Below are 27836 nucleotides of genomic sequence, written 5' to 3' on the forward strand. Positions count from 1 at the left end.
GTGTGTATTACAAGTGGCAATGTTTTGGCCGGATTTTCTGTTGGATGTTAAAACATTATTTGTTACAGAAATGTTACTTAAGCAATACAATTTATTATGAATATTCAACAATCATAATTTTCCAGCACTGATACATTTGTCATTAATTAGCCTATTATTTTAAGCCAAATTTTACATTCATAAAATGTAATTAGTGAAAAAAGATAATCTGAGAAAAATTAGAAAAAATGTCAGAATTGTGATATTAATTTAGTGGAAAACTCAGTGGCCAGAAAAATCGAAGACAGTCACATTTGAAACTTTTGCATTTTTTTGTTGTAGTTTAAACTTTAGTTTAACCTCACGCTAGGGGGTGGTGAGAAACTTTACAGATAGATAATTAAATCTTCCTAGATCCAGAAGAATTCATTTCTCTGCTTTTATTTTGTGTACAGGAACGCAAATAAAACGGAAACTGTATTTTAGCTAAGCATTGTGAGCTTTACAGAACTGGTGTGCTTCATCGGCAGGCACCGCCCCCTCAAATATATAGAAAACACAGCCGTTGAGAAAAACCTTTGCAGGCACGCCCATTATAAAACCAGGCTTTCCCATTGGTCACTTTTAGCCAGGCTGTTACATAATTGGCTGAAATTGCTCATTGATGCTTCAAGAGTGGACTGGGAACTGGGTCTTTGTCCCTTCCGCTACAATATCTAATATTTACCTGTGAAAATGCTAGTTCCTAAATTATGAGGCTAACAATGTTAACAAGGATATATTGGAGGAAACTGACGATGGGAGGAATCAAAAGAAGAAATTGAAACTTGAAGGATACACGTACCATCAGAAGATGGCAGTAATGAGTCAGTAAATCCGCCCGCTGCTTTAAAACCTCAAAGAAGAAGAACCGCATTGCGCATGAGTAAATAGACAGGTAAAATATGACCGCATTACTGTAGTTTCTACTTACTTTACAGCATGGCTCTGGTTCCGTACGTAGATAATTCGTTCCCTGTGCTTTCCAAACTTCACAATTCATCCGCACAGTTTCGCTTCGCCAACCGCGACCTCCGTCTTGCCCAGGACTGGAAGAAGCTCGGGGTAGCAGCAGTTGTGTGGGATGCGGTAAGTGATTCATTAGTGGCAACGTTACTACCGTTCGTGTACTTCATTGACTAAAGGCGTATTACGTCTGTTTTCCAGGCCGTTGTTATGTGTATTTACCTGGAGATGGGGAAAGTGGAGTTAAAGGAGAAGGAGGTCATTGAACTGGGAGCTGGCACTGGACTGGTGGGCATTGTCGCAGCGCTGCTCGGTGAGTTCACGAGAAAACACATTATTATGAATACCGGCCTTTAAAGTGAATCAGTCAGTGTTACTTTCTTAACCTTCCTAGGTGCGAAAGTGACCATCACTGACAGACAGCCTGCCCTGGACTTCCTCTCTGCCAACGTGAAGGCAAACCTGCCCTCAGACTCCCATGAGTCAGTGGTTGTGTCTGAGCTGACGTGGGGAGAGGGCCTTGAACGTTACCCAGCTGGGGGATTCGAACTGGTGCTGGGAGCAGACATTGTTTACCTGGAGGACACCTTCGTGTCGCTGCTGGAGACTCTGGAGCACCTGTGTTCGGACACATCGGTGGTGTTACTGGCCTGTAAGATCCGCTACAAGCGAGATACAAACTTTTTGAGCATGCTGAAGCAGCGTTTCACCGTTGAAGAGGTCCACTATGACAAACAAAGGGACATCCATTTATATAAATCATGGAAACTTCCAACTAGGACGGATTTGTGACATCTGGGTGTCCGTTTTCATTTATTTACTGCCCTCTTCTTTGTAATAATTTACTGGTTTTGGCATAAGAATCCAATAAAATGTTAAAAAGAAAGAAATCAAAGATTACCAGAAACACATTTATTAACAGCTGCCAAAAATGTAATAATTGAATAGCTCTAACATAATGCACTGTATTATACAAGTTGGTGCTGACATTTAGAAATTGTGAATACAAAATTAATGATAAGCAACATAAAAAAAAGCATACTATGTCATGACTATACATAATACCTAAAATAACACAACATGGCATTCCATTATAATGAAAATATCCATTATTGTTCTGTGAATTCTTTGATTTGGACGCACTTTACAATCCTCTTGCAGGGTGTTTGATAGGTGCAATCGTACTTGGTGCAATTGGACGCTGCAAACAACGTCCAATCAAATGTCTGATGATGCCTTGATAATTAATAAGCAATAAAACACCATGTACATTTTGATTCGCAGTGTTACTTTCAAGTAAAATCTCAGAGGCACCTTGCAACAGCAGGCGTTACCTGTTGGAGGTGCATGAGATTTCCCTGTTCAATGGTGTGAAATGTGCTAGGATTGTGTATGCAAGGAAAGTGCACATGCCACTTTGTAATGCTGTAAACAGAATTTGGAGACGGCTTCTGCTGATGCCTTCACAGCCGGGGACACCGCTACTGTACGTAGAGGAGCCCAGTATCTCACATTCTGATTACAAACTCATCAACCTCCAACACAAGGATTTTTTTCTTTTATACAGAATTCAAAAACTTTCCCAATGTGACATTACATGTTCAAAGACAGTATAATACACCAACATACCAAAGCAATCCATGATTCCAGTGATGCGTCTCCAATGTGTTACTATGGAGACAATATTGCAAAACACGCTCATTATTTTTGTTTTATAAATCGACGAATCCAGGAAATGACAATCCATCTAAAAATGGAACACGTCTCTGCCTGTCCTTCGATATTCTTGACAACCGTTCAACCGATCAGCTTCACACTCAGCGGGTGTATTGCTGAGGACCCGGGGAGTGCAGGGTCGAGTGGAGATCTACAGGATATATGTATTAGTGCGTTATGGACACACTGTAGTGTTTTGAGATGGGACTCCTATTAAGGATGAGCGGTTATTAAGAAACATACCAGAGGCCACGAACAGGCCCGTTTTAAACGAAGCGCTGAACCAGTAAATTTAAAAAAATGGATTGAAAAATCCATAATACAAAAATATGACTGAAAATCCAATATTTTTTAAATATCACTTTTAACACAAACTGTAGCATAACCATTTTTCTTTGTTTACATGCTGTGGCGCAGGAGCTTTAGCCCCATTTTCCCAAACTATTTGTATCAGGGAACGCATTGTGCCACAGAGGGACCTCGTTAGAAATCAAAAACAATGAGCCTTAGTAATATGATTGGGAACATGCATCAGAGATCGAATACACACGAAGAGTTCTGTAGCCATAAACGTTCCGCTTGAGATATTTCTGACTACGATCCCTCTTCGCCATGCATCTTTAAAGCTGCATTCAACATGAAAACCATTTAACAACCAAACATACTGGTTAGCCTTTTTGTTCATCTCGTATCAAGGCAAAGTAAATTTAAGTTTAAAAAAAAAAAAAAAGGTCAATGGCATTACGCAAGCAGATAATCCAATACATAAAACAAAACGCAGCTAAAAAAAAAAAGATAAAATGTCCATGACACAGTTCATCTACATTTCAAAGCATTAGTAAGTAACAGATGTTAATGCGAGAGAGCCATTACAAACGCTGCACACAAAAGTAACCTCTCCAAACGATCCAAGTGTCTTGGGGAGATTAAACTGTAAAAAGCTCCGTTGTTATTGGCGATGGTAGTTGAGCCGTTCCCTGTTGCTGGTGATGTCGCCCGGTTTGTCCAGGCACCAGTGACTGGAATGCTTCCCTTTGGTGGCGTCAAAAAAAAACAGCCTCATTGTCTGTTCCATTACCACGAGGACTCGTCCACGTCCGTTCTGAACATTGCTTCACCCTTTCATGGGAAACTGAATGGAACAGGATTACGATTTCAAATCTCTGAAGTGGGAAGGGGTGTGTGTGTTTCTATCCCTGGTGAGTCACTTTACAGATTTTCCAGCAGTTTTTAAAAAGAAAGCAAAAAGAGTAGAAAAAGGGGGAGTGGCACCCAGATGCATGGCTCTGTGCTGAGTCTCTGTACATGGGGACAAACGGGCACCTGTCGAGCCCCTAGCAGGCGTTCGCTGACGTTTCTACTCAGATTTGTGGCAGTACAAGTCTTTGAGGGCTTTCAGTTCCTCGATGAGGGTTTTGTTCTGGTTCTCCAGCACAGCCACGCGGTTCTCCAGACACTTGACGTACTCCTTCTTCTTCCTGCGACACTCGCGGGCTGCTTCCCTGTGTGACATAAAGACGACGTATGAGTGCATGTCTGTGGTTGGAGCATGTGCATACATTTACCTGCAAGGCCGAGCTGCTTCTTCGGTGCATGGGACAGAGGGTCCATTTCTATTTATTGTTTTAGTTGTGTGGTTTTATTTGTGTTTTATTCATTTAGGCAATTAAATTAAATAAAAATCTTTTTCCAATTCTAGGGTGGGAATCTTCTTAAGAATTAAAGGGTCATTGCTTTTTGAAAATGTTCTACATACCTGTTTTTCATAAGTCGGACCTCCCGTTTGCGTGTGACTTCCTCGGGGGCTCCTGTGCCCATTGCAGGCGAAGTCGCCATGACCACCCCAGGAGTGATGGCGCTGGTGGGGGCTGTACGGATCTGATAGGCCTGGACATCACCAGAGGCAGCTGACAAAGACAGACAAACAGTGTTTTTACTAAAGAGATACAGAAGCTACAACAAATTCCCCCGACACACTTTGGCGGACATTTTCCTGTTTGTAAAACTCATTCATTCACCTTTATTCTGCTTAGGTAAACATTGCATTTCATTATTTCCACACCTTGTACAACCACTTGGTTGCTGGGCACAAGGATCTGCTGTCCGTCGCTGGTCTGTGCGTACTGCAGGATGGTGGCACCAGGCTGGGTTGCGTTGGCCATGGTCAGCGTCTGCAGGCTCTGCACTCCATCTGTGCCGTTATTGGCCAGCTGGATGGCCCCACCCTGAGTGATGGCAACTGAAGAGGGACATTATCACATGTTAGAATCATTCTGGAACGAACGTCTCCAAATCCAGTGCAAAGAACAGGGAAATTGCAAAACAAGGCGGCATCAGCAAGTACACACACACCCATCCATCCAGCCATACACTCAGCACACACACCCATCCATCCAGCCATACACTCAGCACACACACCCATCCATCCAGCCATACACTCAGCACACACACCCATCCATCCAGCCATACACTCAGCACACACACACACACACTCAGCACACACACACACACACACACACTGCAAAGAGCAAACCTACACCGGAAATCCTGCATGTTTCAACACAAACCACAAGCTTCCTGTATCACAGTATCCAACAGTACTTACTATACTGGCCACTGCTCGTCTGATAGATGGGAGTGGGCATGGTGACTGTGGTGATGGCAGGGACCGAGTCGTCCTCTGACTTCTCTTCTTCAATTCGTGCCACTGCGGGAGCGTCCGACGATAAATCGTTCAGAATCTTCCTGTAGACGCGGACAATCAGAGAGGTCTCAGCAAACTTTTTCCATTTTAAACACAACCAGCCATAATTTTACAAAAGCTCTCTCTGTAAAAGCAACAATAGCTGATAGAAGAGAAGATGTCATGCTCTTCCAAATGATGCAGACAGAAAATACCAAAGCAATACAATTACAGGACAAAGGATTGTACTGGATACAATACTAAATGTAATATTTATTTGTGAGAAGAAGTTACACAGACCTATAAGAAGGTCGTCTGGACAGGATCTCTCTCCTCTTCTGAGAATCTGTCACGCTGTCTACGGACTCCTGAGAGTCTTCACTCTCAGCAACAGTTGAGATCTGTAAGTGAACAAAAACCATTAGACTCACTTAAACAGCTGCCACAACAAACAAAATCAGTTGTATAAAACATTGTAACATCATTTACAAGGACTTGCTTTATTGCAAATATGTAGCAACGAAGGCTGATCAGTAGGTAATCTTAGAAACGGAATCAGAGTAGAACGGACATTACTATTTGTGGCATTTATACCGTCAACATTGCAAAGAACGGTGACTATGAAGCGACTAACTAATATTATTTCTATGGTCAGTGCTGAGCGCTTCTTTTAAACTACAGTTCAGATACTATGTTCACAATGACCATTATTAACTTTGATGATTTCAGGTGCAAATCCTGAATAAAACATCTTAGCATTCAGTGATTAATATTTCAAAATGTGCTATAATAAAACAATAAAAGCTGCAGAAAGAGTTTTTCTCCATCTCACCTGTACTGTCTGGACTTGTGGGGACTGGATGACGGAGGGCTGAGCAGCTTGGATAACCCCGTGCACCTGGACTGTCTGACCGTTGGGTAACTGCACGAGAGTGACTGTGGGACCACTGGTTGTCACCTGGCCAGCTGCGATGGACGCCTGCAACCATGACAACCCACAGTCATACCCTGTCTGTATAAAAAGTTCTCAGCAGTAGCAATTCTTTCCGAAAGAGTATTGATGCACATTAAATTGAAACGTGTACATTCAAAGTAATAAGATTTACCTGGGTCAGGCTGATCTGCTGGGCTTCAGACTCCGAGACAACTGTTTCACCACTTTGCTGTGTGTCTGCACCAGCCTCCATTGTCATTTAAAATCTGCAAAAAGTAAGAAACTGCTTATTTCAATATATATCATCGTGCTTAAAATAGAACTGTGAAGCACGAACAGTGAGAAAGTGGTACAGCAAAACACTCTGGAGGTTGTGCCTTAGACACCGTACTTGTTGATGGTCTAAAGGAGGGTGTGGCTGAGCTTAACATGCTAGCATACAATTCATTAGCAAAACACCGTAAACGTTATCGTAAAAGCATGCAGCACATGTGATATTCAAGACTCAACAACATAACGTTAATGTGCCGATTTAAAATATGCGGCAACATTTTAAATGACCTTGCATATCCCATTAACACCGAAAGCTAAAGCTAACTCCTTGGCTAGCCATGTTCTCGATAGTGTTGCCAATTTACAGTTAGCATGTAGCTAGCTAGCTAGAGCAGTATGTGCTTCATTGATTTTGTTAGCATGCTAACAAGCTAGCTAATATGAGTGCATTGCATGCTAGCACATTTAGCCGCCATTTATTTAACATTTATCATGGATCTATTTCAACTCGTTTATTTCTGCTTTTAACAGCTCGTGTGGCAGTATGGCCCTATGCTCTAAAAATTAAACTGTTGTCCATACTCATATTGTATTAATTTAACTAATAACGTTAGTTTGCTAGCTGTGAGCATTTATGGAGGGAAATGTCTGCATGCATTGTATGCCAGTTATGTTTGCAACTAGAGCTTATTCTCCCACTTTCACTAACGAGTTGTTGGATCAATTTTACGTTAGTTTAGTGTTAACATAAATAACTTTACAAGACCAATTGCTTCTGTAACTTATTTCTAGACAGTTTATTAAAAGAAAAAAACATTCAAGCCCACTCCCATATTAATACCTATGTCTCAGTTGTGCTGCGAGCCTTGCAGAGACTGACTCATTTTGAGAGCCTCTGCAACACCGCCGCCATGATCTCTTTGTTGGCGTTGAGCGGATATTAGGCGCAAATAACTTCTCTGGGCAGCCATCTATCTGTTTAGCAAACATCGGATGCGTATCCTCTTACCAACACAGACTCGCTTCGTCACTCCCGGGTCTACGGAGCTCCACTTTTATTCAGACCGACACGTAAGAGACCGCGTCAGGCTACACCTCCGTCGCGTCACCGAGAACAACAACACGGAGAGGAGGACGAGGGAGACGACGACAGCGAAAATCAGCTCTATCGACAGGACACGAGTGGACACGGAGATGGCCGGAAAGTCACGCAAGTTGCCGAGGTAATGATGAAAAACCACGGAGATAGCCGATTTCGTCTAACTTATCTGAGCATGCGCCGATTTGTATAATGATAAATAAAATTAAAAGGATTGACATATCTATCTATAAGGCTATTTTTGGGAACCATGAACAGGATATAAATAGTTAACTGCTGTTATTATTGAAGATGTTTAGTAAGATTTTTTAAATAATGCATTATTTATTTTTTTTGCAAATTGGCGTCAAATTGTAACACACTTAATGCTTTGCAATGTGAAACTGACACATGAATCAACCAACATTAATTTTAACATCAGATTTAACATTAAAGCTACATATAACTTTTAATATTCAATTTAATACAATATCTCCCACCTTTCCATTATTGTATTTCCTTTTTACAGCTGACTTTTTATAATGAGTCATGATTTCTTCAATTTATTATAAATCAGATGTTTGTTTTGATTCATAAAACATTTAGATTTTCAGTACATATCAGATTTATTTTGTAATTTTGAATTCATGGCCTCCATTGCTCTTATGATCCACATGGTGGCAGCAAAATTCTTTATTTATTTATTCCCACCACGACTCTCACGCACTGAAACTACCCCATCATGTTACACTTAAGCACATGTCTCTTTAAACCTATGTTCAGTTATCTGTGAATAAAATTGGTCTTAACTGTGATACTGGCTTTGTACCACCAAACCACACTGAGATTTTAATGAGAAATTAGTGTGCTCCAGCACTGTATTACTTATTATGTGTACTTTTTACAGCCCTCGTGATTCACATTGCATTTGCTTCTCTTTGGTCGTCGAATCTGGCCATAAAATGTACTCATTAACTGTTCCACTCGGTGTGTGAGGACTGGTGCTGCAGGAGTGAAATGGGTTCTAAGCTGTGGCAGCTGGTCAAAATTCTGCGGGGAAAATGAGACTTCAAACCAATTTACGACCATCATCTCTATGTGCGAGGTCATTTCAGAGGCCTCTTAATACACACGCACACACACGTCAAACATACGCATCTTCACCTATCGAGTGATTGACTACACCAGTGGTGCAAACATACTCACTGGTGACCCAACCAATATTGTGTCCTCTACCATAAAACCTGGCTGTGTAGTATCTGGCAACAAAAGTCTTACATTTTGCACTTTTCTATTCAAAGTAAGGCACCGATAATGTACCGTGCAATCACATGTTTATCATGAAAAAACTCTCATTAGCAAATATCATAAATATTTGTTAAAAACCAGCCTTCTTATCTGAGTCCATGTCAATAACTTGATTGGACATTGATTTCCCTTAATAATAACCAGCAGCTAGAATAGCCTATGCAGACCATAATTAGCCTATGAGTGTAGAGGTTTCATTAGTTATCACTGAATGTGCACTTGGCTATGCAAGCTGTGCACATTCAGATAATTTGCAGTGTCTGTTTTTCTTCGCCGTGTGAAAACGAGTCTACAATCTTTATGCATGTTGTGCACATTCTTATCAATTTTGCACAAAAACAAATATACTAAATAAATGTCCCATTCCCAAGATACATGTATATCAAGGTTGCACACAATAGAATGTGTATTGCCAGGATTTGTAGTAATACAATAATGTGATAAGCTTTTGCATCATTCTCTGAACTGACACCTACTACGATTGTTGTCGTCTGCCAGAATATATTCACACATTAGAAGCTGGGGCCTGGGATTTTGTTTTTGAGGGGGCATTTTGTAAAGAAAGACGTTTTTTTATTCCCACATAATTATTTTAAATGTTGCCTATTAGTTGTCTGCGAGTCGAACTAATCTTCCCCGCTCTAAATGTTGCTTCTCCCTGTCACTGAAACCCAAAGCCTTTCACGTTGAAAAAACACCAACGCACAAACACAATCACACCACGCTTGCATTATTCACTTCTTTATCACATCACCATCACATTTGAGTGCATATCAACATGGTCAGCGTGCCTGGTGATTACAGCAAATTTATGATTCTGACTACTAATGCTTGCGAGTTCTGGCACAGAATATCTGATTGCACGCTTTACCAGAGCGCTCTGCAGCAACGACCCTGGCTGTAAATCACTGCTGAAACACCCACAAACGGCAGAGTAAAAGGATGCCACAGACGTCCAAAATGGTGTAGGAGGAGGAGGAGGATAGGAGTTTAATCTTCAGAATATGAAGTAGAGACCTGACTCCAATCCATAGCCCTTTCCTTTCCCCTTAAACCCAGCTGTCAAAGCCCCTGGCTTAACACAAGCCTCCAAAACCCCATCGACAGCAAGCCCTATGACACTTTCTATTTCCCCCAATTTTTTCCTGTTCAAGTCCTATTTTCATCTTTCCGTGCGGAAGAATACACTATCCTAACCAAGTAATCATGATCATCATGGTCCGAGGCAGTGTGTGCAACAAACACGCCTCGGCACATTGAGTGTATTAATAACATGCATGATGTAGTCTGTCAACATCGCCGTCGAATTTCGAACGCAGTCTTCAATCAAATACCCAGTGGAAAATATCATACCTGCCATTCAAGCAGGGCATTATGGGAGATATGGGCTCATAGGGTGCAGGGGGCCATGTGGCTCCGTCCAGAGAGAGGACTGAATATGAATACAGAGGGTGGGGGGGGGGGGGCATGCAGTGCATTTGAATACCGCTGACCTTATATGCATGCTTTTCATTGTACGTTGAATTACCTGAATCGCATACAAACCAGTGCACCTGGCAGAAGTTGCCATGGATACTGGGCCCCACAGTCTGTCTCTTTTTTTTTCTTTTTTTTATCATACACGCACACACATAAGCGAGCTTCTCAAATCTCAAGATGTGAGTTTCAGAGATATCCCGTCAAATGTTGTGTCGCTGAGGTGCAGTATCAAGCTGCAGCTGCAAGGCAGGAGAGTTATCTAACACACTGAGATTGTGCTGACCCAGACCTCTTGCTAATCTAGGCTGTAGGCAACCCCGTGTGTTGGGCGATCTCAATCAATCCGTCAAGGTGTCAGCTCCTCCCTCCCTCGCTATCTTTTCCTCCTGCAAGGATTTTTCCACCTGCTCCCTTCCCCCTGCTTCTTCCATCTAAACATCCTTTCTTTCTTTCTTGAAGGTTAGGTGCATTTCTTTTTTTAAGTGTGTCTTGATACAATACTCACACGTACGGAAGAGTATCAGTGCCAGAAGAAGTAAGAGGAGGATTTTTTATTATTTTTATTCTTTTTCGCATTTTACGTTTGAAGTCAAAATGTCCGGAACAAAGTCAAACTTTAAGTATGTGCTCTAGTAGTTTGATTTATTCTCTAAAGTTCAACATTTATTCTCGACATTTCAACTTTATTCTCAAGGATTTATCTTTTTATTCAAAAAAGAAGAAAAGGTCTTTGGCACTCTTCTGGCAAATTGTAAAAAAAACAAAAAACTTTATTCAAACGTCGAGTTTGAATAAAGTTTTCTTGTTGTCTTGTCAGTCACTGTCTGTCATGTCACTTCTTGTTTTATTTTGTACCTACCTCTTGTTTCTCAATCCAGATCCCTTGACTTCCTGTCTTTGTGTGGTTTCCCGCCATCGTCGGCGTCTGCCCCGCCCCTGATTGTTTCCACCTGTTCCCACTCACCTCTTGTATAGTTGTCCTGTCTCCCCTTGTCTTGTGCCAGTTTGTCTTGTCATATCATGTGCAATGTACCAACGTATCAAGAAGTATTATTCATCTGAGAAGTTTGTATATTCTCTGGCGTCCGAGGTCGTGACAATTTCATAGTGAACATTTAAAAGCATAGCACACTGTTTATACATATTAAAATACATTTTCCTCTCCTCATTCTTTTTCCTTATGCCTGGCCGTAATACTTTCCCGTACATAAGTACATTGAAAGATGTTTTAGTCCCTGTAATCAATCCTTGTTCTGTGCACAAAAAAAAAAATTCTAGAGTTTGACAAATAAAGAGGGTACCTATCAAGGTTATGGTATTTTATTTATGAATTTCAGTACAAAGATGCCCACTTTATTTCACTAGGTACAAGTATCAGCCATTATGTAACCAATCCACATTAAATACAGTAACTACTGCGACAGCTGGCCTTACCAATGATTCCTCTCACTTCCATCCAGTGAGGTGATTTTTAAATTAGAAAAAAAGAGAGTACTAAGGGATTCCTGTTTGGTATTGGCAGATACTCTAATTGGAGTTGTTTTCCCTACAAATATCAGATACAATTAACAAATACAAATAACATCCTTTTCAGGAAAACCCCACACTTAAAATATGGCAGTGAAGGTTGCCAATTCCCGTTGTTCACTTGAAGCACCATCTTGTTACTCTCAATATTTTCAGCTACGCAGCATCTGTAGTTTTCTTCTTTGACTGCCAGCAGTTTGAAGCTGGTCTCAGGTGTTTCTTTATCGGCCGTGTTTGGCTTCACACAGGTAGACTCTTCCCACACTGTACCGTGTTTGTCAAAGAAATTTGAGTTCTGAAGCCATCTCGTCTTGTGAAGTAACCAGAAGTGCAGGCTGATACTAGAATCTCTCCTTTAACTAGGGTTCTGTGGAGAGAGATAACTGCTCATTCACTGGAAGTAAAACACAGAGTCCAATACCGCAAGAAGTTCTGCAACACAGTACATGTTCAAAACACTGTACGTGAAAACATCCAAACTCTTTAAGCACAGAAGTGGATTTTTTTATTATTTTAGCTTTTGATGTATGACTTTTCTTAAAACAAAAATTGGCGATAAATCCTCTTTTTTGGTGACAGTGGTAAAGACAGAGTAACACACACACACACACACACATGGTGGGCTAGGTGCTAAAGTGTGTGCGTTTGTGTGTGGACTTGCCGCAGTGTTCCTTCCCGTCATAACATGTCATTCTCGACACTATTACTCCCAACAGAGGCAGACTGCAGCTCACTCACACAGAGCGTAAGGTCATCTGTCAAACAGAGAAGCCAAGTGTGTGTCCGTGCGGTATGAGAATGTGCCTGTATATCTCCTCCATCTGGACATGACTCTGCGTGTGATTACATCTGTTTTATATGTTATCTATATATATATATATATATATATATGTATGTGTGTTTGTATGTGTATGTGTTTATGTAAGACCCTGGGTAGCTGTCTTTCACACAGGCAGAACTCTGTTACCTTACAAACCCTGCTCTCATCCTTCACCTCCTCTTGCTGCCGAGTTCAAAGGTTGCCATGGCTACCGGCATCCCACTGGGAACACAGTGTGCTCTGCCCCGGAGCCGTCGGAGCAAGCGCGCTTGCCGGGTGGGGAGGATACGGTGACCTTTGACCCGTCAAGGTCTTACTAACAGAGAAGAGAGAAGTGGGGGGGTTAGCGAAACAGGGCTGTGCCGGGTTGTAAATTCAACTGATCCTCGCCGAGGATTGGCGTATAGGGTTGTGGGCGGAGTGGCCTTATAGCTCCTGAGCCGGGCGACTCTTGCCGGCTGCCTCCCGGATTTCAGAGGGCCCTGGGCGAGCGAGATAGCCGTCCTCTAATCCGCAGAGTCTCTCTCACCTTGCCGCCTCCGTGTTCCCCAGATAGTGCATCTTTTGTGTCAGATCTTTGCAGCTGTCACCGCTGCTGCTTGTAAGGATGATGCCGTCTTTGTGTTGGTGTGTGTGTGCATGGGTGTGTGTAAACCTGAGACAGAGGGACAGGAAAAAAAAACACATAAAATAGCGAAAGATGTGAGAGGTGCCTTTTTAAAAGCCCTTCCCCCACTACTACAAAAGAGAGTAAGGTACCCATGGGGCAGGGAATGACGCAAATATCAAATTTGAATTATTTGTTCTAGACAAGGTGTCAGGGTAGCTGACAAAGTATCCACTGAAGCTATCAGAGTTGTTGTACATATTGGATTATTTAACTGAAATTTAATTGCTGTCCTTTAGTGAAAATGTGAATTTCTTTTGACAATTCACTGGCTTTTTCCAGAGCTTTCAACCACTTTCAAACATCTTTTTAAAATTCTGCACACTTTTCATTTTGCAGAGCTTGTAAGGATGGAGGTAGCTTGTCATAAATATCTATCTGAACAAGCTAGTATTGAGTGTTTCAAATCATATTTTTACCTCTTATCTGACAGAATCGAAGATTTTCCCCACTTATATTTATAAATTCTGTAGAACTTTACATTTTCTGAAGTGTTTATAACAAAGTGTAAAAGAAAATGTTTTTACTTCAAACTTTTTGCCCTCTTGACTGCAAAATATTTGACTTCCTAATCATGTAGCGTGCATTTTAAATGCTCAAAACTTGACACAAAGCTCACTTAGCTGTCTTTTTGAAGACAGAAGATGCAGGAATATTTGTGCACAGAAAGAGCAGCCATAATGTGTGTGTGTGTGTTTCCATGCCTGTGTATGCATAGGGGAATAGAAGGGGACAGTCAGGAGAAGGGTTATTTACTGCGCGGCCCAGGCGACCTGTCCGTCCTCACGTCCAGCCCCAGCAGATTAAGATGCAGCCGCTGGCGGCTGCCAGAGCTGGCTGAGATTGATGGGGAACACGGGGGCCACAGAGGCCCTGCAGAATTCTGAACAGAGCCTGTGGGTACCAAGCAGCCATGCTGCTTGCAGACAGCAGCTCTTCTCTCCTTCCCCGCTCGCTCGCTTGTCATTCTTTTTTCTATCTTTTTTCTGACTTTTCTTTATCGCTCTGTTGCTCTTTCTGGTATTTTTTTCTCTCTGTCACTCTGCCGCTTTTCTGCATCCCTGTTTTTCTGTCTCTTTGTCACTCTATCGCCCCACTGTGCCCCCCAACCAGTCTCGCAGCCCCCCCTGAAGACGCTGTCTCAGCAGCTTTAGCAGATTTGGATGTCATGAAACTGCAGGTGTGTCAGCATTGCGTGTGTGTGCGTGTGTGTGTGTGTGTGTGTGTGTGTGTGTGTGTGTGTGTGTGTGTGTGTGTGTGTGTGTGTGTGTGTGTGTGTGTGTGTGTGTAGGAGAGGGGCAAAAGTGAGGCGGAATATGCTCTCAATAAATAATGCTCTGGTTAACATGGGTAGCAGGAAAGTTAGCTGTGAGATGGATGCCCGTGTGTGTGTGAGAGTGTGTGTGTGCGTTTATGAGAGTTAACATGGATCAATTGCACCTTCTAAGCTGTCTGCAGCTGAAGGGAAGAAATAGCAATTATTTCACCGTGTCAACATTTGCATGTGTGTTTAAACTTGCTACTTGTTTCAAAAAAAATTATTCTGACGTTGCAGTGATGGAAGAGGGAAAACATGAGCATGGAAGATGGATGCTTGTGTGTGTGTGTGTGTGTGTCTGTGTGTCTGTGTGTGTGGACGCAAGTGTGTGTATGCTGAACAAACTGCACTGGCAGGGTTTTTGTTGGAGTCCCTAGGGCAGAAGACGCATGAGTCAGCGGCCAGTAGGATTTATGGCCAATTGATTAAATTAGCATTTGTTCTGCTACTGGGGCAGCAGCCTGTCAGTATAAACATACACTGAAACACACACACTCCCACGTGGGCAAAACAAACATGCACCTGTACAGCAACTGCAGTAAAGGAACGCGTAGAGAGAGAAACAAGACAATGAGGAAAGAGAAAAAAAAAATCCACGAGAAGACAATTAGCAATGGTGTCAATAAGTCAACATGATTAACATCAGGATCACTGGGATGTAAATACTGGAAGAAACACACACTGCACTCCCACAAGCCTCCTTCCTAAGCAGCTCCTTCATGCGATACAGCGTGTGAGCAAGAGGGTCGCACACACCGGGCTTGCTGACAAGCCTTTTTTATGACATTCATCAAAGCCATCTGCCATTTTCCGCTCAATTAATTTGTTATGGGAAGTGGGATCAATTAAGTGCGCACTGTAATGGCTTTATATCCTTGTTTCCCTTTTATAGCCCAATATTTTCTGTGCTTCACTCTGGCATGAAAAGGCGAAATCGATATCCCCGGCTATTTTCCCCTCCCGTGGACTAATTTGTTTTTGCCACTCTCTTCCTGGCATGATAAACTGGCTGTAATGAGGGGTTAGGACGAGGGGACAGACTACACATAAACCCGCTCTCGAGCCAACAAGCAAACTGGGCATGCTCTGTCCAACGCAGCCACTGAATCCGAGAAACCGCAGAACCTAATCTACCGATCTCATTTGGATGTCGGGAGTAACTTGTTTCCCACACTTAACTACAGACGTAGCAGTATCAAGAGGGATTGACCTTCGCCGTGTCATCATCCGACACATTGGTCACTCGTAGCGACAGCGAGTGGCTTAAGCGGGACGGCGATAAGGACAATGGCTGGCTCGTACGGGACAGTTGGTTTGACAGTGACGGGTGGCGCGGTGTCGGCCCGCCGCACCATTAGTACGAGTGTCACGAGCCGCCGGTATACTCGCCTCCTCACCTCGACCCCTGCGATGTATTGATCGCATCCCCATTAAGCTTGCTGATGGGCTTGATGATATGATGAAGAAGTGGGGGAGTGATGTGGGTGTGTTTAAGTGCGTGCATGTGCATGACTTCCGAGCAGGTTGAAGGACCGTCATTACTCCTGGAGAAGGCCTGATGACATTGCCATATTGATTTTGGCATCATCTGGTTGGATTGTGCTTTAGAGGCTGGGTCTTAAACCAAGGCAACCAAAGTGTCACCTTGTTTGCATCAGCAGGCTGACTGGGCCACCAAGGTCCCAACTGTACGTCCATCAGCTTAACATGAACTATGTTACACCTGAGTGTCAAAGTCTGATGTAAGGTATCATTCTGCACGCTCTTGTTTTAAAAGGGTTTTACTTCCAGTGGCCACGGCAAGTCTTTTTTTTTTTGCCCGAGTTTGGTGCTAGCGGTTTATGATATTTCTGATTTAACCCCAATATATCGGATGTAAATATAATTTTGTTTATGATGCTCACACAAAACATTCTCACTACAAACTTGGACAGTGCACCTCGCCGTCTTTCACCCAGTAGTTTGCAGTTTGTGTCCCATGTGTTACCTTTTGTTATGCAACTTATTTACGCAACTAACGCCCATTAAGTAACCACACATACCAAATTTACGCAACAAACACACGTATTTCTACCCAAACCACAATCTTTTTCTAACCTAAAGACATATGTGACATCAAACTGAGCCTAGCCCACTTCAAACCATTGAGAGATCAACCAATCCAAACCAAAACTGTCCCAATGTTGGCAGAGAATGCTGTGTGTGTGTGTGTGTGTGTGTGGGATGCACTCTGAACTTGATGTTGAATTGTCCCCTTTAATACCAATGACAAGCGTATTGCTATGTTAGTTCTGCTGCAGGCTTTCCTTCCACTCCAGAGGTCACAGTCTCCCATTGTTTTCAAAAGTGCAATAAAGCCGTCGTTGATGCACTGGCAAATGTAATTCGTCACTTGATGGATGATGACCCTTTTTATTTTTATTTTTTTACCAAACATGGATTTGTCGCTCCATAAAATCAAAATCCTTTCATTTGTATTGAAAGTAGCTTCATTCTACTGGAACTGCAAGTGAAGAAATCAATGTGTGTCTCCACCTAAATTTGCCTGCCACTCTGCCTTAAGTTTTTTGTTTTGACACTTCATTGCAGCCAGAAGAAGTATGTTACAGTGCACTGTAATAGAAAACACGAAAAGGTGCCCATTAATGGATTTTTGGAAAACAATGAGAGCCTGCGAGCTCTGCGAGGTAAGAAAAACCTGCAGAGGAACACACAGTAGTTCCACACGAGCAAAACCATTGGCGGGCTTAGACCATGTATACTGTAGGCAGGGGAAAAATAAATTACACTTGTATTATCTTTTAAATATCTATAAATCATTGCTGCATTGATTAATTGAGGCATTCATTTAATTATTGTAAACAAATTAAACCAATTACCAGCCTCTACATTGTATTTGTATTGTTAGCCATTGGGTGACAGTCTACTGGTTTGCGTTACGGCACAAAATGACACGTCTTTACAACTCGAAAGAGAATGTAATAAGCACATTTATTCCATGCCCACTGTTCCAACTAATATTGATAGTATCAGCTTTAAAAAAAAACGTATCAAATGTGCACACTCAAACCTCACCGCAAAGGATCGAATGTGTACGAGATCAAGCCTAAAGTGGGCCGAGCAACAGAGATGAAGGGTCAGCCTGCCGGACACAAGTTTCATCCATAATCAGGCACCCAACGTGGGCTGCAAGCGGTGGGCGGGGAGGGGGGAGCGAGACTTGGCTGCCTGTCAACACCAGCCGCAGATTAAAACTCCATCGATCCGACTGTAATTTATTTATCAATTCAACTAAAAATTAAACATTGACCTCGTTCCTTGAAAAGCCCCTATTTTAATCTTGTTGGACGTAGTGACATGAATACCAAGCGAGCAGTCAAATGTGAGGACCTTTTTATTCCAAAAAGTTAAACAAGTCGGGGATAAAAAAAGCATCTTTTTCTTTCTTCCCTATCGCTTTGGAGTTCAAAAGCGAGACTATTAAAAGTTCTATACTTCCGCTCCTGCTTTGCTGCATCTCTCAAACCCCTAGGACTTCTACTTCTGACAATAAACAACTCATACATTTCTCACCGCCGCGCCAAAACCTCAGTTCCTCTCTCCACCATCAGTATTCTCGTCACTCCTCCCGCTCTTCTGATCTTTTCTTCCCTCTCTGGCTATCACTGGCTGCTGTCTTCCTGGGTGCAGTTACATACTGTAACTTTCTTATCACCACATCAAAGCCTTGTCTTTTCTCTACGCCAAGCCCCCATCTCTGCCCTTCTCTGTCCCCCCCCGCTGGTTACAGATGTGCAAAGTTTCTCTTAAAACCCAAATCCTGCTGACTGCGAAAAACAAACATTCATCGCATCATTATAAAGGCTTCATCCTTCTCTCTCCTTCCTCTCTTCTCCCGCCCTTCCATCTTTCCCTCCCTGCTCGGACAGAATAATAAGGTTACCTTGCTCACGCTCATGTCAAACAGCCGCTCCTCCCTCGTCCCCTCACCTCGCGCCCTGCTCTCTGTCGTCCTCCTCACCCCTTCCTGAACCATTCCCATAACCGGCCCTGTAATCCAATTAAAAGCACATTAGGGCCAAATGAATAGCAGTAGATTTAATTAGCTGCTGACGAAGGTTGGCTGGATGGCTGGCTGGCTGGCAGTCGGGTGGGTGGATGGGGCGTGGAGAATCATGGGGGAGACGAGCATTTTTCGCCTTTACCCCGCCGATGTCGCAGGGGTGAGGAGCGTTGATGAGTTGGCGCATGTTTTGCATGCAATGCTATTAAATGAGAAATGGAATTTACTAGTTCAGCTTGTTTTTTTTTTTTTGTAGAAATGGTCTCAAGGATAGAGTCACCTTTTTATAAGTCAAACATTACTCACATACCCATATGTACATATACACTTTAGAGACACTCATTCCTCAAGTCCATACTTAACAATGGAATCATATTAGTAGTAGTAGAGTATTTAACCAACACGTTGATTGATGTTTCCAAGTTGTTGTTCCGCGGGTTCCTAGGGGGGCGTTTACATCAATTTCCCCAAGCGGGAACACATTTTCCCGGTTATTCTGATATCACATAAATGCACCACAAATGCCCTATCTCGCAATTTTAACCGTTTATACGGCCCATGATTCGGACCAATATTAAATTGGCCCATACACCCTTGCACCAAGTTTCATACATAACCGCCTTGGGCAAAGGTAATAACTCTTAAAATGCACGTATTGGCATGTCAGCAAATCTGTCTTTTAACTGTCACATCCTTAACGACTGTAGGCCTGACAAATGAAACTGAAAAGCTGTTCATTCACATGTTAAGTACATCCAAAAGGCTTATTCCTCCACAACATAGCTATACACACTTCAGACTGAGCAGAACACAATGGCCTGCCTATCTTTATTCTCTTGCTAACTAGCTAGCAACATCATTTGCTAGAGTGTTCCTTAAACTCATTTTTTTAAGACAATAAAATGCTGCTGAATAAGAGATAACTGCTCACTGGATGTTGCAAAGTTTTGGGATGCTTAGTATGCTACCACACAACATACAACACATCTCATCTCTTGCTTTCTAGCCTTCTCTCATCCTCCCCTCACTCTAGAAAGTGGATGCAACCTTTCCTGCTGCAGCCTCCCAATGTGCACAGTCAGCAGAGTAGTCAGCGTAACCCACTGTGGCATTTGCATCATGCCCCTCTGTGCATGTGTGTGGTTTGTGTGTGTGTGTGTTCAGTGCCTAATGAAGAGAGACAGTCTCCCTTTTTCCAGCCACCAGGGGTCTCAGGTACAGTAGGTGGACAGTTGGTTTGTGTGTGTGTGTGTGTGTGTGTGTTGGTCCACGCTTGAAGGCTTGTTCCTGCAAGTGTGTGTATTTGATCGTGTGTTCATGCATGTGTGACAGTATTTATGTGTGCATGCATGCAAGCCTGCTTTTGAGAATGTGTGCTTCTGCATCCATGTACATACAAGAATGTGTGTGTGTGTGTGTGTGTGTGTGTGTGTGTGTGTGTGTGTGTGTGTGTGTGTGTGTGTGTGTGTGTGTGTGAAATGAGATCCAGGTCCTGGCCTCTCCATTTCTCTCTGCAGGTAATAAAAATATAGAGTGCCCTCCAGATCCCTTTATAGAGAGAGAGTTGAGACCGCAGCGAAATCTAGGACAGGCTCCATTGATTTGGAGGCTACAGTATTACTAGCCATCACAGCCAAGGCAATATGAGAGGCCTTTTTTAAATCACACAGCCACCCCGAGCCCAGAGGGACAGAGAGAAGGCAGAGAGAGAGAGAGAGAGAGAGAGAGAGAGAGAGAGAGAGAGAGAGAGAGAGAGAGAGAGAGAGAGAGAGAGAGAGAGAGAGAGAGAGAGAGAGAGAGAGAGAGAGAGAGAGAGAGAGAGAATAATTGGGTAAACTATCTTTATTTTGTTTCCTCTCCCCTCCATTCCCTTCTCGCTGCTTGGATTTTTCTCACAAGTAGAAATAACATATTTAACATTTCTACTCACATTGCCTCTTGAACATGCCGTCTCGCTTTGCAACACTGACTCTCGGCACTGCAGTCCCTCGGTATTCGGATTTCTTCTTTTTGTTTGGATTGAAATTTACATTTTTATTTAGTGAGCGAGGTGAACATGCCGGGGTGTGTTATATCACTCTTGGGTCCATTAAACCTGTTAAAAGCCCATTGTATTATTTCCCAAATGTCAATCACAGGGGAAAAAAAGGCCATGCTCTCAATTTGGTCTTCATCCAACAGCTGTGATTGGTACCATTTCAAGACCTGGGCTTTTTATACTTCAAAAGGTGTGGACAAATGAAAAAAAAAGAAAAAAGGTTGACTTTTCCTGGATCGGGCTCTTCCAGATCTCAGGAGAGCAGTGGAGTGTTCTGGGTCGGGCCAGGAACCGACCCCCTCTGTCTGGCTAAATAAGATAAGACCCTGTCATTGTATCCCTCCACTCCACAGCCCTGACCGCATCAAATATTCATGGGCCACAGCAGACTCTTAAGTAAACTGGCCAATTTGTTGCGGAAGACGTGCATTAAGATTGGCTGGACCGATATGCGACTGGCCCCCGAGGACGGGCCAGACAGGGGCGGACGACTGCCATTTTGGCTCTGCTGTCTCTATTGTTGCCACCCGTCAGAGCGGTGAGGGACGGGGGGAGTGGCACGTGGCGGTCTGTCTGACGGTAATGGGCTGGGTGTGAATGTGAGGGCGGGCCGGGGAAACAGGAGTGGATGGAAGATAACGGGAGGTCACATGGAAGCCGTCTTTCATCCGGATGCATGTTGAGAGAGAGTCAAGGATGAAGAGAAGAACAATAAAGGATAGAGGTGGAGTCATGTTTGAATGACAAAGGATATGAAGTGCAGTGATGGGGGGGGGGGGGGGACAAAGTGGTGTGGCTTCTGGAAACATATGGACGAGTTGTCTGCAGTGCACACATGAATGGGAGCAACTTAATAGATCATATCACAGTGGCAAAAAAAAACAGAAAGCGCACATGAACACAACACTTTTGAAAGATAGCTCATGCAGCCTCTCCAAACAATACATTTCAAGGATAGCCCATCTTCACATTATATCTCCCCGAGGACAGAGTTGACAAATCACTAAAGCACATTTTTATTTTGCTTTATGGGCGCAGAAGTTGAGCGGTGGCAAGGGATAGACACAACTTTACGCTCGGCGATTCCCTGTAGGGCATCCGATGGAAATGAGCTGAGAAAGCTGTCTGCAGAAACGTCTGTTAGAAAAAAACTGAAGAGGGGGGAAAAAAAATAAGTAGATGAAGCTCATAAAACCCCAACTCGTAAAACTGTTGAGCGGATCTGAGAAGTGAGGATTCCTTGAGGCGGGAGAGATAGGTGAGAGAGAGAAGGGGGGGGGGGGGGGGGGGGCTGTAATCCTCAATGGCAGCGGGGGCGAGATCACGATCTGTGGCCGCTGAGCGGGCGGCGGGGACAGAGATAGAAGGGCACAGCGAGGGCCTGGCACAGTTATTAGGTCACTTCCGCAGAGAACCGGCGGGTGTTTAGAGAGCGACCCGGCTGCCGGGTGACCCCTGGCAGCCTGCTCGTCATCTGGCACCATTGAACTCTGGGGGATTGGCGAGGAAGCTTGTTGTGAATATCAAATGTGACATTTTGCCTTTCAGAGAGAAAAGAAAAAATTATAGATAGGGAATAATAATTTGAGGTGAAAACGGCCATTTATTTCCAGTGGAGATGATCATTCTTTGGAACATTTAATTTCTCCTCCTTGAATTGTAGTCGAAATTTGTAGCACAAAACTGCATTTAAATCATCTGAAACCTGCATTGACTGCATGGAAACAGCTTATTTCTCACACCCTCTGAGAGGTTTGATTGTTGCCTCAATAGGCTAGATGGTGAATGAGGCCATTTACATGCTAATAGCCGTGCGGGGCAATTTTCTTATCATGTATGTAAATGAACACATTTGCCGGATCTATGTTGGGCCAAATACAAACGGTAAACAATATGCTGACTCGGTGTTAACGTTTCACTTTATTTATTCATACGGTAATTAAACAGTGCCGACACACATGATTCTTCGTTGATAGGCTCGTTAGCATTAATTAATTCTAATTAGGAAAATGAACCAATCTATCACACCTGTAGTTTTTTGGAGGAACACCTATAGGAAATATCCCACTACTAAAGGCATTTGGCAAACATATGCATTCACATGTGTGGGTGTTTTGAGGCCTGTATACAAAAGCAGTTATTAAAGTAGGAGTAGAAAATGTATGAGAGAGAGGGGGGGGGAGGTATCTATGGAGCCAGTGTGTGTGTGGGTGTGGATGAGGATTATTCTGAGCTCTGCCATCTGTAAACAGGCGGACAGGTTTGTTTCCAGAATGATGAGACGGAGCAAGTAAAGCAGCATAAACAAACAGTTCAAGTCAGCAGAACGCATGCTTTTAAATGAGAATAACGATTGTATTTCCCCTTTTTACTTTCTTGTTGTTGCTGTGGGTTTTGAATCTTTCCTATTTGTGTGGGGAAGAGAGTGGGAAAGATTGCATTCCATGTGTGTTTTGCCCAAGGAGCTACAGCATGCATTATGCAGGTATACCTGAATGGCCTGCGTGAACTTGGCACAGAAACATCAGCATAATGCAGCTATTCAGGTTTCAGGTGCTATATAGTAATAAAACTTTAGAAACAAAAAGGAACAAACAACATCTTTTCTTTCCAGCTTGCAAGCACGCAAAAATGCAGTATGGACAACTTTAAAGTTGTTCATCTTATTGCTCATTGTTTGACAGTAGATTTCTTAGCTTTTTTTTACAGCTTTCATTGAAGCTGTATAATGTTTACACTCTCTAGTTCTGTCTGTATGAACAAAGTTTGGCTGCACAGCATGACTTTCTAATGATTCCAGTGATGTAACGGGTTATTGCAATTTGGCTGCTCATAGCAGTATGTACAATTGCTGCTATTAAAGCCAAATAAAGTAACTATTCTTTTTTTATATGCATATTGAACATGCAACCAATAGCAACTCATTTATAATAACAAATGACAAATTTAGAAGAAATTGTGACGACTTTGCCTGAATGTGTTTGTGGTCATTTGTGCATGTGAACATGTAAAAAGGAAGTGGATTTACACATGCACATTTGCCAAATATGTGTGTCTCTGTACCTGGAGTGTTTCGGTATGAGTGTGCCTCTGTCTGTGTGTGTGTGTGTGTGTGTGTGTGTGTGTGTGTGTGTGTGTGTGTGTGTGTGTGTGTGTGTGTGTGTGTGTGTGTGTGTGTGTGTGACTGACTCAGAGGTCATTCCCATAAAAAGTGGAGGGGACATTTTGAGCGAGAGAGGAAATCCAATTAGGACCCCGGTACAGTGGAAGTGGCATTTAACAAATACCTCTCCTCTGTCTGCCTCAGCAGCGGCGGCGGCGGCGGCAGGGCGAACGAGCCCCGGCACACTAATAATAACACACTCGCTCTTAGTTATAGTCTTATACTGTATTATGTCTCCTACATGCCTGAGAAGAGTTACGTTTCCATTCACGCCCATGATGGAGGCATTAGTCAACACATACTGTAACGACCAATCATCAGTGGTTTTATCCATCATGTGTTTATGCATGTGTGCACACACACACACACACACACACGTAGACCCATCCATTCCCTGAAATACGTGTATTATCCCAAGGTGGATACAAAATCAATGAAAAGCAATATTCCTATTGGATTTAGTTTATGCCATCGACCTATTTCTGTGAGCCGGTGCGTAGATCATCTGCGCGGCGGTGAGTGGATGACCTGCTAACCTCCATCCAGGGTCACAGCGTTAACGCTCGCCACTGCTCCCGAGATAGCAGCTTTACCTGTCGTTTACATAATAGATTTTCAACGAGAATTGATGCGGGTTTGCGGTGGACCTCCAAGCAACGTGCCGTTTTTGGACATAAAGGTTGACATTTGGAAAATGAAGACCCGTCCTACTTGGGCACACGTGTATTTTGCTCATTTCTCATTTGCGATTCACTCACTGACTTTTTTGCAAAGATAAAACTCCCATAGTTTTAATATATTGTATTATTTTTATAATGCGTCATAATTTGATTATAATGTGATTATGAGTAACTCTAAATGGTCATTGTTTGCTTTAAGTAAAGGGAAAATAAATGTTATGTTTCGCATGTTTTTCTTGCATAGATGTACACTTTACATAAAGCCAGCAATGAATTTATAATCACATTTATAATGTATTATAAATGTGATTATAAATTACTCTGAGATTACAGTAGCCATGAACATAACTACTTTAGTAAGAGTACCAAAGTATTTACTGGAAAGATTATGAATTTTCTATAATAACCAACTCAATTAAGAGTATGCTGCTTTTAAACTACTCTGACAAGTACAATTAACTCAAAAAAGTTACTTAAGTACATGTAACTCGTTAATACTCACCTCTGATCATAATGTGTTATGAGTGTGTTTATAATGCATTATAGTCATCATAGAAAGTGTTATTTTCGGCCCAAACACCAATGAAGGGAAATGAAAAAAGAAATATGAAAAACCTAGGATAGGTCAAAAATAATGAAAACGCAGTTGCAACAGGTAATATCTTAACCCTAACCCTAACCGGATCCACTACATTAGACCTATTACAAGTTAAACATCAGCCAGCATTGTTGTTTTCCAATATTGGCATTTTAAAACTAACAAATGAATCCTCGAAACCCCCACAGACACACCATGTGATACCCCAAAGACCAAAACTGGGCCTCCGCGTGTCAACCAGTCCCCTGTCTTTCTGTCTCTTCCCACCCAAGTGTCTCTACAACCCGGATATTTGAACCTGATGTCAGAAAAGGTGACACGGTGGCAGGAGACCGAACTGGCAACTCGTGGCACCGCTCGTCTGGGATGATAATGAGTTCCCAAAGGCCATAGATAGGGCGCCACGTGTGTGTGTGTGTTGTCTGAAGGTGTATGTGTGTCTCTCCTTGTTAAAGAAGTACAGATAGATGGTGCTAGAAAGAGACAGGGAAATTCTTTAAACTTTAAACTTCAAATCGCCCCAGTTTGGTCAACCCCCAGCAGGATTTGGCTGTAATGAGGGCTGCTTCTGCTCTCTCAGTCTGCTGCCCTCTGTCAGCTTCTCTCTTTCTCTTTCTGTCTCTGCTCTCCACAGTGCATGGTACAGACAACAGATCACTCCCAGGAGACCTAGCCTTAAAACATTATCCATCATGTTGACAGCAGTACAGCTCAAGAGTCTTAAAGTGAAGAAAATATCTTGTACTACACACAGATAAACTCCTCCTTCAAGCTCTTCCACGATCTGTTTTTCTGTGCTGTTGCACCATGTCTTTTTCACTTTTACTGGCAGAGCAGATGTTGAAGAATCAGGTGATGGCTTTTTTTTTTCTCACAGAAAGGTTGCAAGTTCGATATTATTGAAACAAAAATCACAGTTTTCATGATCAACTGGCACCTTAAATCCATATTTATCTGACAGATATTGGAGCACTAACACTTTGGCCAACAACAGCAGGAATACTGTGATACGAGACAACGGGCAATTGCTGGCAGTATGTCATCCTGCCTGTATATGTCCTTGTAAAAATAAAGCTGTACATGTACAAGTGTGGACAAGAGGGATGGGGTGAGATATATGTTGAAGAAAGAACGACTGGAGGGGGGTGTAAGGGAATGGACCCAGATGAAAATATTGCTTTTATAACTTTAATTTGGTGGTTTTAAGAAGTGGTACTGTTCCAGAAGTAAGAAAACTTCATTCAAAATCTCATTGACATTTGTTATTATGCAAATAAATACAAATACTCAACAGCATGTTGTTTGTTTCACTCTATTGTGATACATTGTTGTTTATTCCATTGTTCTGTTTTTAGCGGCTGTTACGGAACACCATCTCCCAGAAGCCATAGACCACCACAGGTTAAACATCACCAGCTCGACAAAAGAGGTAAGTCTAAAGCTGTTTTCTCACACGAACTCCCGACTATATGCTGAGAATCAGGAGATTGTCTGTTTCAGACGCGTTCTCACTTACTGGAAATACGGCGAGGGGTGGCGTCTGGGTAGAGTGTGCTGGATGTAGGACTTGAGGTGGATTATACCGCGGTCACGTAGCCGGTTCGTAATTTCCTTGAATTTGTCTGACGATTTCGCCGTCGGTCCTTAAAAACTGAAGTATCGGACATTTGCGTTGACGTCTTCCTCTAAATTACCCTTTTTCTTTACCCTTGGATGCTTGTTTTATTCTAGTTTCACGCCAGCCACGTGGAAGTGTCATCAACTCGCTCGCAGTGAATTCTTCGGACAATGAGCGGCTTCAGTCCAACATGGACTCAATCGAACATTACTCTGCTCAATCGGACATTACTCTGACTTTGTACCAAAGAGCTGGCAGGGTGATGTCCGGTCCGAATGATTCAGACATTTGCGTTGTCACATACAACTCCTACAAATGATATCTAGATAATTGCAGGCGGACGTTAATTGCAGGTCTGAGACGGGAACTCCAGACCCCTGTAGGACAATCTAACGGCAACCTCCACGCCCTTACTTTCCAACTCGCTACATAAAGGGAACACTACTTCCTGCGTTGGTACTGCACTTTGGCATTGGATGGAAATCATGAGCTGCGGAATCGTTCATTATGGGCATCATTTGTACTAGGCTGCAAAACCATCTTAGAATTAGTGTATGGCGTGAAATCGGGACACGGACCTCGTTTTTAGCAACTGTTCTCCATGGGTGAAACACTCTCCAAACTCATTGTATAATTTAAGAAAATGCATGGCAGTCACTCTGAAAAAAAGTTTTCATACCACACAAAATGTGGCCTGCAATATTTGAAGTTTGAGAAAGTGCACTTGGTTATCTTGCATGACAAGCAGAGGCATGCAGGACAATTCATGAAAAGAAGACTTGAGTGCACCTCATGGTTTTTTTTTAGGTGTTCTGAATCAGTCAATTACAACTTTTCCAAGGTCTGGGCGGGCTGAATGAAGCCGAAGGTAAGGAGTGGGCAGAAAAGA

General features: G+C 42.7%; 2 protein-coding genes across 5 annotated transcripts; one reads left to right on the top strand and one right to left on the bottom strand.

Annotated features, from left to right (window-relative positions):
• Positions 1 to 960: 960 nt before the first annotated feature.
• On the top strand, positions 961 to 2261 carry mettl21a (methyltransferase 21A, HSPA lysine). Its single transcript, XM_029447062.1, has 3 exons — positions 961 to 1107; positions 1186 to 1297; positions 1379 to 2261. The coding sequence occupies exons 1-3, from the start codon at positions 961 to 963 to the stop codon at positions 1774 to 1776; spliced, it is 657 nt and encodes a 218-aa protein (XP_029302922.1). The 3' UTR covers positions 1777 to 2261.
• Positions 1882 to 7763, bottom strand: LOC115018165 (cyclic AMP-responsive element-binding protein 1-like). Of its 4 annotated transcripts, none has more exons than XM_029447024.1 (8): positions 7600 to 7763; positions 6490 to 6583; positions 6216 to 6395; positions 5684 to 5784; positions 5306 to 5445; positions 4763 to 4939; positions 4457 to 4607; positions 1882 to 4202 (listed from the first exon to the last, which is right to left on the bottom strand). In XM_029447024.1, exons 2-8 carry the CDS (start codon positions 6574 to 6576, stop codon positions 4058 to 4060), a joined length of 981 nt encoding a protein of 326 aa, XP_029302884.1. In that variant the 5' UTR covers positions 6577 to 6583; positions 7600 to 7763; the 3' UTR covers positions 1882 to 4057. The 4 variants fall into 4 exon arrangements, with proteins under 4 accessions (XP_029302884.1, XP_029302893.1, XP_029302899.1 ...); XM_029447033.1 differs by having other exon boundaries at positions 7432 to 7763; XM_029447039.1 differs by having other exon boundaries at positions 6216 to 6362; positions 7600 to 7761.
• Between the last annotated feature and the right edge of the window lie 20073 nt (positions 7764 to 27836).

This window comes from Cottoperca gobio, chromosome 2 (assembly GCF_900634415.1).
Source record: "Cottoperca gobio chromosome 2, fCotGob3.1, whole genome shotgun sequence".
Taxonomy (NCBI): Eukaryota; Metazoa; Chordata; class Actinopteri; order Perciformes; family Bovichtidae; genus Cottoperca; species Cottoperca gobio.